Source organism: Ovis aries, chromosome 5 (assembly GCF_016772045.2).
Source record: "Ovis aries strain OAR_USU_Benz2616 breed Rambouillet chromosome 5, ARS-UI_Ramb_v3.0, whole genome shotgun sequence".
In the NCBI taxonomy this organism is placed as follows: Eukaryota; Metazoa; Chordata; class Mammalia; order Artiodactyla; family Bovidae; genus Ovis; species Ovis aries.
The window spans coordinates 97,607,545-97,619,694 of NC_056058.1; the positions used below are offsets into that span (position 1 = coordinate 97,607,545).

Sequence of the window (12,150 nt, forward strand, 5' to 3'; positions counted from 1 at the left end):
TAGCATTTGCAATCACAAGTCACAGGGCAGCCATAAGAACGTGTAAGGAGCCACTGGCTTCTTCAGCCATGAAGCTGGAGTGACTCGCTGACAACAGTCAGTGGGAATACAAATTGGAAATAAATGACTGTAGCTTATGTAACACTCTATTCCCTCAACTACAAACACAATGCACCACACACACACAAAAACTGTTCAGGATTCCCGGATGTCCATGAGAGTTTTGATATTGTCCATACTGCTCTGTATACACTTTAAAGAAATGACTGGCTAAATCGCAAATAGCTGGGGCTGACACGGAGGGAAAACAGGAACCCTGGGTAAAGCTTGTTAAAGATGGTATCACCCACCTTATGTTGACGTGCAAAGTGGAACAGATTTAGTAGATATAAGAGAGAAGAGAAAAATGAAAAAAAAAATGGGGTTTAATTTATTTTACAGTTTTACAAATGATAAAACAATAACACCTGATTGCTATACATAAACAAAAGGGAAACAGTGTTGAAGAGAATGAACTTGACAGAATAAACGTCATTTTTCAATTTCACAAATGATATAAGAAACACTCAGTAGCAATTGTTCTGTGCAGCAATACTATCTCTGTAAACTCTTTTTTTTCCCCTGCTATATACATTTGAAACTCTTGTGCTTTTGCCTACACAAAGAAACAGTAATTATTAAAAGGTGCTACTTAAATGGGGAGACAATGGTTCTGGAGCCACAATCTGAAAACTGCTATTCAAATACATTGCCAGCTTGAAGACTTTTTTTTTTTTAATAATTTTTAATTTTTTTAAAGATTTGGATATACTAGACCCTCATTGTAACTCTAGGTATGAACAACATAGAATTCAGTTACAAAGTAGATCCCTTTAAAGCAGGTTAGCAACTGAAGTTTCAAAAGAACTTCTTAATTCTAAAGAGGTCTTATCTCCAGAGTGTTTCACAGTGCAAACCCTGAAGACATGAGCGTAACACAAATCTAGTGTGTGTATATTACAGATTCAGTGTGTATACACACAGACACACATATATAACATTGTATATATGCATCACACATGTCTATTTGTACTATGTAGCTATATCTATAGCACATATATAATAAAATATCTATTTCTAGGTGGGCTTTATTTGGATTTTCTTTCATCAAATAGGAACGATAACCCTCTCTCACTCAACTTGTCAAACATTGGTATATTGATCATGTCTGATGGGGAAACTCTCTAACTGGTAGAGGTCACAACTAACTACACATAACTCTTCCTACACCCCTTCCACAGTTATGGATACTCCCAACAATAACCACGTGAAACAACTCTTTTATGAACCAAACACCACACTGTGTGTATCATGACTAACTGGCTCAATCAGAAATAAATTACTTTGTTCACCCTCTTCCTGCGTAGTAGCTTAACAACTAGTTGGTATGTACACTACCTACAGCATTATTTAAATAAATTGCTTCTGTAAGCATATATGTAGAAATTCCCATTAGCAACTGATATACATTTCATATGATATATAATACATAAACACATTCGAATGCCCAGCACCTTCTTTCAGATAGAAAAACTTTTAGTCATTTCATCAGTCCTGTGGGCTCAATCATCAGATCTGCCCAGAAAAATCTGTTACTGATTTATTATTTTTTATTCCAGCAACTTAATATTAAGTATAGAACAGGCTGGGACATAATGACAAAATGTTTCCATGGCCTCTTCATGTCAACAGCACAGTTAACAACCATGTTCTCGAAGGGACAGGAGTGTTTCACACTCAGCTGTCTGAGTATTGCCAGGTAAAGGTTTAAATCATGAAAAGGAAATAAAATATTAAAGCTGCGAACATATTCTCAGAAGAAAAAAAAACACAAATATTTCAAGTATGTACTCATAATTTGATTTCATTGTGGTCGCTTTTGCCCCCTGATTGGTTAGATCTGAATACTTTTTCTTATTCTTGCTGTTAGCCTTCAGTAATCTCCCTGCCCCACCCCTGTAAGAAGGCCATAGTGGATGGTGAACGGGGAGAGGAGACGGAAAGCACTACAATAGGGAATGGATTGGTCTTGTACGGTTTGTTTTCTTTGAACACTAAACGCCTTTACTTGAATTCATTCTTGAGTATTGAAAGTTCCCTGAGATGAACAAAAGTAGTCTCAGTCGATACTGAAGCCCTTTTTAGATGCTGAGAATTTTCAGAACTGGGCAATGTATTTAGAGAACATAAAACATAGGGTAACAAAGCAATGCGAAGCTAAAAAGGCACTACTCAATGCATTTATGAGATGAACATCAATGCACGGAACAGTGGATGTCTGGGATGCTTTTGCTGTGGCCTTAAAATTGTCTAAACACATTTGTTGAAAGCGCAGTCAAAATGGCAAGGTACCTTGATGCCGCTTTTTACCTTCAATGAGTTCTGAGATGTATCTTATCTATAAGAATTGACTTGTGATTTCAAAATGTTTATTGAATTTAAATTAAAGACTACTCAAACAGCTTGTCTGCAAGTCCAAATTAAGAAATCGCCTACTTTTGATTGGTTGGGTAAATCAGACTTTTCAACTTTACATTCAAAATATGGACCTAATCCTTTAAAAACTTCCCAATAAGAAGAAGTTCAGTGATAAAAGTACATCATATTCTATCCATTTTTGGCTATGTATCTCCTTTGTGGATTCTATTTTGTTTTGAGACACATAAATTCTCAGAAAATATAATCTTCTTATCCCAAGGTTCTATCATATTTCTAAAAAGAATATCACATATTATTAATATACTGAGAACTGTATTACTATGAATATCCTTTTTCTTGATAACATATATATGTATATATGTATATTCTTTATGCTATTTATTCTTTTTCAGGCCTTCTTTGCCAAGAAACAAAACATATATATTCCTCATGCTATTTCTTCTTTTCGCAGATTGCCTTCCCTAAGAAACAAGAAGTAATCTATGTTGTTTCAGGCCAAGAGTAGAAGTGGGTATGTAGCACTTCTGCTTTCTAAAGAACAATTTACCGTCAGAATTACCTACCAGCGTAGTAATTACCAGAAATTGGCCTGTTGGTCAATTCTGTTATATGTTAAAATTTTCAAAAATCACTTTATTAATAATTTCATGTGCTTCTCTGGAAACACATTAATGTGATAATGTGAATAAATTTAACTATAGAAAAAATATTGGTCAATTTAATCTGAAGTTCAAAATACTGACATACAGTTTCATTGTTAAACCTCTTAAAATTATCTCTGTGATGAAAACAGCACTCTATTAATCATATTATTTCTGCACTGAGAAATTTTAACAGTCATCTACAGAGCAAGTCAATGTTTCTATCTGAATTAACAAGCGGGATATCAAAGAACTGGAAGTCACATTTCAGCCCTACCAGTCAAACATTTACTCTAATGGGCAAAATGCTTCCACAAAATCATTATGAAATGTAAAAGCCATGGAATCTTCCTTCAAACAAAAATGAAGATTGAGTTTGGAAAATTTAAAATATCTAGAGACAATTTTCACATTAGTAGCAGTAGCATCATAATATACTAATATGTTATTTTCATGAAAGGAGACTGGTTTCTCGTGTAGACACATCAGTATAATCTTTGGTACCAAAAGTAATTTTTTTTTTCCTGCTAATTTTACCATCTCAGATGACACAGAGTTTGTCTCTCCTTTAGAATGGCTCGAGATTACTAAGTGAAACAGTTTAGCTGGTACCTTCTACACCACTGGGAAAAAATTGGGAGGTTTACAGTTGTGCAAAATAAAACTTTTTTTACAAAGTTATTGTGTGATAACTGTTTAAAAAATATAAGAACTTTAAAAACAATCACTTAACGGTTATTTATCTCATTCATATTTATCTCAGAAAGGATTTCAAAGCACCCCGATACCCAAACAAAAAGAGACTCCAGAAGGCAAACAAGAACAGAAACAAAACATAAAGTTCATCATGATCAGACTCAGAGTCCTGACTGAAGGCATTTCCTTGAGTTGTTTAACCTTACGGATTTCACTGCTCAAACTGTTTCCATCTTGATTTCTGCTGACAGGACAGTTCAGTTTCCCCAAGGGCTGAGTTGTGTTCCTGGGTTCCTCTTCTCATGTGCTTGGCGTTGCGGTGGCAACCCAACAGTGATGAACATTTTTGCTTCGTTAACTAATGACGAGTGCATTGTTGGATCTTGTAAACACTACTGATTATACATTCAAACTGTGTTCTGAGTGGAAGTGGCACTTACTAGGACCCTTGAAGTCAAAATACTTAATTTTTAGAGCACTTTGCAGGTATTTCATCAGCTGGTAGTAGATTTCTCATGGGTGTCCTTTAATCACCTTTCCGGTAAGTGATGGATGCTGCAACCCAGTCTTACGTTGGATCCCGTTTTTCAAATCTTAGGAAGCATCTTCAGAAAAGAAGTGCATATTCAGTCTGCTTGTGTGTTTCAGGCGTGCTTTACTGCTTTACGCACTTTCCCGTTGTCAATTTCAGAGCTCCTCTATTATGTAGCACATTTAATGTTTTGAATTCTAACGGCATTCTATGAGGACTTGCGTTGGAAAAGTACCTATATTTTAAGTCATCATAGTAATGATATTTGACAGCTTTCCCATTCAAATCCTTGGGGAATGGCCAGAATCCATACAGGTGAATCTCATCACAGAATCTCGTGGCAAGTGTATACATGAGTAGACCTGTGCTGGGTCTTTTGATGGGAACTTTGTTTGTCAGCCAGTAACTGGGAAGAAAAAACATACACACAAGAGAAGAATTTAGAGAAGCATTCAATATAACCTATAGCAAGCATACTATGTATAAAGTAAATGAAATGTGAAAAGTAATTGTATAAGGGACATTAAAAAGATTGCTGAGGAAATAATGTATTTCTCATGCATTTAGAAAATTGAATGCATTTATTTTATCTTTCGTATCTTTTATTTTCTTGCTTATTTTGAGGTCATGTGAATAGACAAGGGACCTAGAATGTGAGTAAATATTACTGTGGAATCTTGTATTTAAAAGAACTAGAAGAAAACATTTATAGAACCTGCAGAGTAGAATTTTCTCAGAAAGGGTTAAAAATGACTGCAAAAGGCACAGTAATTGGGCAGTGATTAAGCAATTTTCTCAGAAAAAGAGGATTTGAAACTATGCCTACAGGTTTCTAAAATCTTTCATATTTCAATTAAAAATCCAAACATAAATGCTTTGCCTGTACTATACTGACTTATTCAACTCCAATTTCTAAGTCACATGTTACTAAAGCTAATTAAGAATACTGCCTCAACCCACAGAAGAGCAAAAACATAGCACAAGTAACAAATATTTGTAAATTGTTCACTGCTTATGCTGTTTAAAATTCGATAGAAAAATATTTTTCAATGCTGGTAAGTATTTTACACTGTTCTTTTAAAAAGGCAATAAAATACTCCAAAATGTTTGATCCACCTTTGTGGCCAAGCTTTGTTCACCTGAACAGCATGCACACTCACAGGTTAATCAGCACCTCAAACAGGAAAGGAGGCGGCCCAGCCTTCTCGCCACAGTTATGATCTTATATGCGATCAGCTAAAGTTAAGGAAGAATGTGGATTTTCTTTGATATAAAAAGTTGTCTAGTTACACTGCCAGAGAACTCCTAATCCCAGGGACTATTCATTAGTGAGAACTTCCAGGAAGGACTATACCTGCATAACAAAGCTCAGGAGCACCCAGCTGCCAATGGCACCCAGTGCAGGACGCCTCTCCCAAACAAGAAGCAAGAAAACACCACAAAACCAGCCATCAGCAGACGGGAGTCCCACAGACACCCCAGATCATACCACCTCACACAGTCCTGTCCGCTGCAGGGGAAAAAGGAAAACTCACCTCCTCCCACTAGATTGTGGGCACAAGTAACCCCCAACACGAAGCCAACACAACCCACTGGACCAACCTTACCCACCGAGGGCAGGAATCAAAAGGAAGAAGGAATACAACCCTAGAGCCTGGGAAAAGGAGACTTCAAATGGAGCAAGTTAGGGGGAAGGAAAAAGACAAGACAGAAATATATTGCAAATGAAGGAACAAGGTAGAAACTCACAAGATCAAAGTTGTCTAGTTACAAATGAATTTAATAAATTTTGTTTTCTTATTTTTGTTTTTATTATCATTTTCTATTCAGGGAAATAAATAACTGGCCATCAAATATGAGGATAAGATTGTTCGATTCTGGTCACTGCTGCGCTTAAATCCTTTCCTTAGATTTTACATAATATTGTTTTCTTTTTTTTCTAAAAAGTAATTTATGAAGTTTTCCTGGCCAGATCAAATACATCTACACTAATGTACACAAAAACCCAAATTTTGTTTCATTTAATTTGGTTAAGGAAATAGTGGACTTTCAAACCTCACTACAAACATTCAAAACAGGGAAAATATACTTAGCTGTTATTATTCCTGTTTTTCTTTTTTTTTTTCCTTCTTTCCCTCCTTTCTTTGAACTAGTATTGACCTGTCACATTTTTTATCTTTCTTGTTGGGTAAAGGGCACGTGCTGAATATTGTGAGCAGCGTGAAATGCGTTATGAACTTTCTGTTAACGTAAGTGTTTTGAGAAAGCATATTCTCAGTAAAGGTTATTAAGGGATTTTTAGAGAAGAACATCTAAGAATTTTCTCAAAACCCAAAGGCATGAGCAAAACCCGCAGCACATATACTGTTAACATCATGAAGAAACCTCAGACGGATTTCGTGGAAGGAGCATAAACTACAGCCTGGAGGCTTTGAAGAAACTTTGATACAGCCTGCAGCTCTCTCCGCTCTGAGAAAGCAGGTGTTTTTAAGATGAAATGGTTATTACAGCAAAGTTTTGTGAGCATGATTTGTGTGTGGTTTCAAATGTCAGCTGAGGCAGTTGGTTAGTTTAAAAAGTGCAAAGTGAGTGAATAAGTTTAGAAGAAAAAAAAAAAAAGATCATTTCCATCAGGGAATGTCAATTACTGGAAATAGTTTGGCCATATATGGGCTTCCCTGGTGGCTCAGACTGTAAAGAATCTGCCTGCGATTTGGGAGACCCAGGTTCAATCCCTGGGTCAGGAAGATCCCCTTGGAGAAAGGAATGCCAATCCACTCCAATATTCCTGCCTGGAGAATTTCATGGACAGAGGAGGCTGGCAGGCTACAGTCCAAGGGGTCACAGAGTCAGACATGACTGAGTGCCTAACACTTGGCAGTATATTGGTCATGCTGAATTATCTTATTTCTAAAGTGGGAGAAAAATAGATAGGAGAAGAAAATGTAACACTATAGCATTTGTATGGGACATCAAAGTCACATTATGCGTAATTACAAGATCATATTATAAATAAACTTTGTGATGTTTGGTTTATAACAACTTGAATAATTTTTAAAAACTGACATTTTTTGAGAAATAATGAAAATAAATCACATCTTATTGATTTCCAGAAAGAAATCACAGGAAAAAAGGCCTTAATAAATGGCATCAATATGTAACAGATAAATTGAAACAAAATCATCTAAAGCAGGTCGAGAACTAAAGTCATAATTATCACTGTAACATTCTGTGAAATTAAAAAAAAATAAATAAGGAGCCAAACCAAACACAATCAGTAAAAGTTTACTGAGTGTTTAATATAGCTCTAATGTTATGCTTGAAATTGTTTAAGTTAGTTAAGTCACTTGCTCAGTTGTGTCCTACTCTTTGCAACCTCATGGACTGTAGCCCACCAGGCTCCCCACCAGGCTCCTCTGTCCATGGGATTTTCCAGGCAATAATACTGGAGTGGGTTGCCATTTCCTTCTCCAGGGGATCTTCCTGATCCAGGGATTGAACCCAGGTCTCCGGTATTGCAGGCAGACGCTTTAACCTCTAAGCCACCAGGGAAGCTAGACCAACCTAAACTATAAAGATTCAGTATTTGTCCAGGAACACAGTACAATTTTAAAGAATCTGTGAGTATCTACTTATACACAAGCTGGCATTTAAAAACTACAAATTTCTTGTGAACAGTTCATCAAAATAGACTGTTAATTTTTTAACTCTAATTAGGAAAAAAGATGGAAAGCAATTAACTGATAAAATAATGAGCTATTCATACTCCAATTTAGTACAAGTTGTCCTAATTTTTATTTCAAATTCTTATCTATTATGGTTTAAAATTCAGCAGTGTTTTCAATTCAGCAAATAATCTAGTTTCCACATATTTATTTCTTTGAAATGATTGCAGAAGAAAAATATTACCTATAATCCAAACACAAATTGATAATTACTGCTACAAGGTGCTGAATCCTTTTGTTTCCCTAGCTGTTTTGAATCAATATATATTACAACCATTCATAGACATACATAGGATATTTTCTATCAGCTAGGCTCAGTTTTATTTCAAAGGCTATTAATCCCCCTTTCCCTCCCTTCCTTTCTACTTAAATATTCTAATACTCTGTCTTGTATGAAACAAGCTCACCTTGGATTTGCCATGTAACTTTCTATAGATATAAAACTTTCCACAGTTATTTCTGCTTCTCAGCAAGGTATCTTATCTTCTCTTCCTCCAAATATCAGTCCCATTTCTTATTTCAAACAAACGCAATTTGAAATGCTTTTACTCACCACATTGGTGTGCTAGAAGGCCAAATTTATTGTCAGAAGTTATGGGTGTGAATCCATAATATAATGCTTATGAGTCCTTGGGAAAACTACTTTACTTCTTCAGACTTTGGTTAATAATATTTAACATATAACATTTTTATAGCTCAGATGGTAATCACTGCAATGCAGCAGATCTGGGTTCTATCCTTGAGCCAGGAAGGTCCCCTGGAGACGGGAAGGTCTGCTGCTGCTGCTGCTAAGTCGCTTCAGCCGTGTCCGACTCTGTGTGACCCTATAGACGGCAGCCCACCTGGCTCCCACATCCCTGGGATTGTCCAGGCAAGAACACTGAAGTGGGTTGCCATTTCCTCCTCCAATGCATGAAAGGGAAAAGTGAAAGTGAAGTTGCTCAGTCAGGTCTGACTCTTAGTGACCCCATGGACTGCAGCCTACCAGGCTCCTCTGTCCATGGGATTCTCCAGGCAAGAGTACTGGAGTGGGGTGCCATTGCCTTCTCCTGAAGGGAAGGTCTACCCACTCCAGTACTCTAGCCTGGACAGTTCCATAGACAGAGGAGCCTGGTGGGCTATGGTCCATGGGGTTGCAAAGAGTCGGACAGGACTCAGTGATGAACACAACATTGTTAGGATAAAGTAAAAGAGGTAGTAAGGACATAAGAACATAGCATAAAGCTTGGCACGCAGTGGTGGCGGGGTTCAGTCACTAAGTCATGTTCTATTCTCACGATCCTGAGGATTGTAGCCCGCCAGGCTCCTCTGTCGATGGGATTCTCCAGGCAAGAATACTCGAATGGGTTGCCACACTCTCCTCCAGGGGATCTTTCTGACCCAGGAATCGACATACAGTGAGTGACAGTAGTTGAACTTTCATGTAGCCCACAAAACCCATTCTTCAATTCCGCGCCTACATCCTACTCTCTCCCAGCAACATCTGAAACTACAAATGGGTTGGACGTGTCATTTCATCTCAGTGGTGCGTTTCCTTAGCTGAGAAACAAAACCATCTGACCGTATGGCTTTAGGGTTTCCTCTGTTTCTAAGATTCGATTACTGTTTCAAATGTTCTCTCTCAGTGAAACTGCATGCTCCCTGAAGCCACGTGAGACTCTGTTCCAGCTCTAGCTTCCCCCTCCCCATTCTGTTCCCTTTACCCGCTTTAGTGTTTAATACATTCACAGCAAATGCATCTGATGACCAATCGATATTATAATGGGTAATCACAAGCTTAAAGTATGGAGTTGAGAGGCCACTGAGGCTCAGGTCTCAGACACATCTCTGCACCACTGAAAACACCAACTGTCTTTGAACTGTACCAGGCCCAAGCTCACCACCAGCTGTGTTCCGAGCAGCACCTGCCAGCTGCAGCATCCAGCTCCCAAGGTCTCTCCCTGTGACTACGCAACCATTTCGGATTCCAACCACGCTTTACTTAACAAGCACCCTTACTTTTTTCCAGGTCTGATTATAATGATTGATACACAACTCATGTAACTAGGGGCTTCCCTTGTAGCTCAGTTGGTAAAGAATCTGCCTAATGCAGGAAATCCAGGTTCGATCTCTGGGTCAGGAAGATCCCCTGGAGAAGGGAATGGCAACTCACTCCAGTATTCTTGCCTGGAAATCCCCATGGACAGAGGAGCCTGGTGGGCTACAGTCCATGGGGTCACAAGAGTTGGACACGACTTAGTCACTAAACCACCGCCACTCATGTTACTAACTGCAACCTTGAGATTTTTTTCCTTTATAAGCCTCCTTTCCTTGTACAGTTCTGTGGTACACAATTCAAGTGTTTCTTGAATATATGTCTCCTGGGCAAATATATGTCTCCTAACAAACTCCAAATAAACACCTTTTTATTTCAATTAGGTCTCTGTTTCTAAAATCCTGCCTAACATACTTAATAGATGCTTCTTGATTTTAAAGCCTGCAACAGGTTACATTTTATCTCATAATCAATTAGATAATAATCAGGAGCCAACATACATGATTGTTTTCAGAAACTCATGTTTTCGAAATGAAAGCAAAAAATGTTAAATTCAAAGTAGTATTTAACATACTAATGATAGCTCAGACTCAACACACTGGCAAACAAGGAATATTAATTTGTATTTATATTTAAACAAAGAAGCCAAAAAGTTTAGAAGTAATATATTTTTTCCTCTTAAAATATTATTCTTCCTGAAATCAACCAAGGAAATTTCTAGAAGAATTTGAATAGAGAGAATGAATCCCCACTGTGCCAACAGTTTTATTTTAATATTTTATTATAAGCAAAATATCCATTCAAGAGTCCAGAAATTATTTTCTCTGGGATGGGAGGTGGAGTACACAGCCCACTGTGCCTGTGCATTCTGAGTTCCGATGAATCTTCTGTATTTCTCCACTCATACTTACACTTCTACAACCGAGCTTTGAGCTTGGCTCCAGAGGAAGATTCTGTTAAAGGTAAACAGGATGGCTTCTGGCTGTACAATGTCTGCAGAAATCTCAGGCATTACAAAAGAATTCGTTTTCATCATCTTTGCAGAAAATGTTTGCATCTTACCAATTCTATACTCCACTCCCCTAAACTAATTCTTTTATAATATCTGAATATTGTATTCTGGAATTGTGTCTTCCATGCTTGTCATTATTTAAGTTCATTGTTAGGAGGAGTATGTGTGTTCAGATTATAAGGTTTAAGACTTCAAAGCAATCATCCCTGGGCATTCTGAAATGGAATATCACCGCTGTTTTATTTTCAACTATTTACATTGTCTTTCCATTGTATTCCCAGTCTGCAGCATACTATGTAACATGATTCGATTTTAAAAGTGCATAAAACTTATTTTTTTTCATAAAACTCTTGTGGTAACCTTCATGATACCTTTTAGGATTGTTGAGATAGCTTGGCTTGTCACAAAACTAGGGTTGGGGATTTTTTTTTTTTTAAAAAAGAACTTCACTGAGTTCTCACTATACTCACTGAGAATAATTTAGTCCACCATGAATTAATTCTATTATTCCAGAGCAGCAAAAAGTGGTAGATCTTATACCTAATTCTTATGTGAGGAAACAAAAGGACAGAGTAGCATATTTAATGTGATTTGGCAAGATAGGAGTAAACCCAGGAGTAAGCAATTTATTAAAAGGTAGTAACAGTAATAATAATGTATTATTTATAATGTGCCAGAAACAGTGTTAAGAGTTCCATATATGTAGCCTTCTTCCTTTAATCCTTACCACAAACCTGTACATGTATTTCACAGATGAGGACACCAAGGCTTGGGGAGGTTAAATAACCAGATTAAGGTCGTGGAATTTGAGAATGACAAGCTCACATGTATCTGGCTATGATGATTTCAATTTCAGCTAAAAAAGAACAGGATTCCTTAGCTTCTACAAAGCCTTCATCTTGGAACAGCAAGTCCTCAGGACAATCTGCAACACACAGTTCACATCAGGAAAAATCAACAACTGTATGGTGTTTTGGTGATTGACAGTCCAGTATCAATAGTGATGTGTTTTATGGAGGGAACTTTCTCGG

At 37.2% G+C, this 12,150-nt stretch overlaps 1 protein-coding gene across 2 annotated transcripts in view; it reads right to left on the reverse strand.

Moving 5' to 3' along the window:
- Positions 1–407: 407 nt before the first annotated feature.
- The window catches only part of ST8SIA4 (ST8 alpha-N-acetyl-neuraminide alpha-2,8-sialyltransferase 4), a 106,529-nt gene continuing 94,786 nt past the window's right edge, over positions 408–12,150 (reverse strand). For both annotated transcript variants that reach the window (XM_004009095.5, XM_042250791.1), the window contains one exon: positions 408–4,753. In XM_004009095.5, the coding sequence (XP_004009144.1) occupies positions 4,471–4,753 (283 nt within the window). In that variant the 3' untranslated portion in view covers positions 408–4,470. The remainder of the gene's footprint in view (positions 4,754–12,150) is intronic.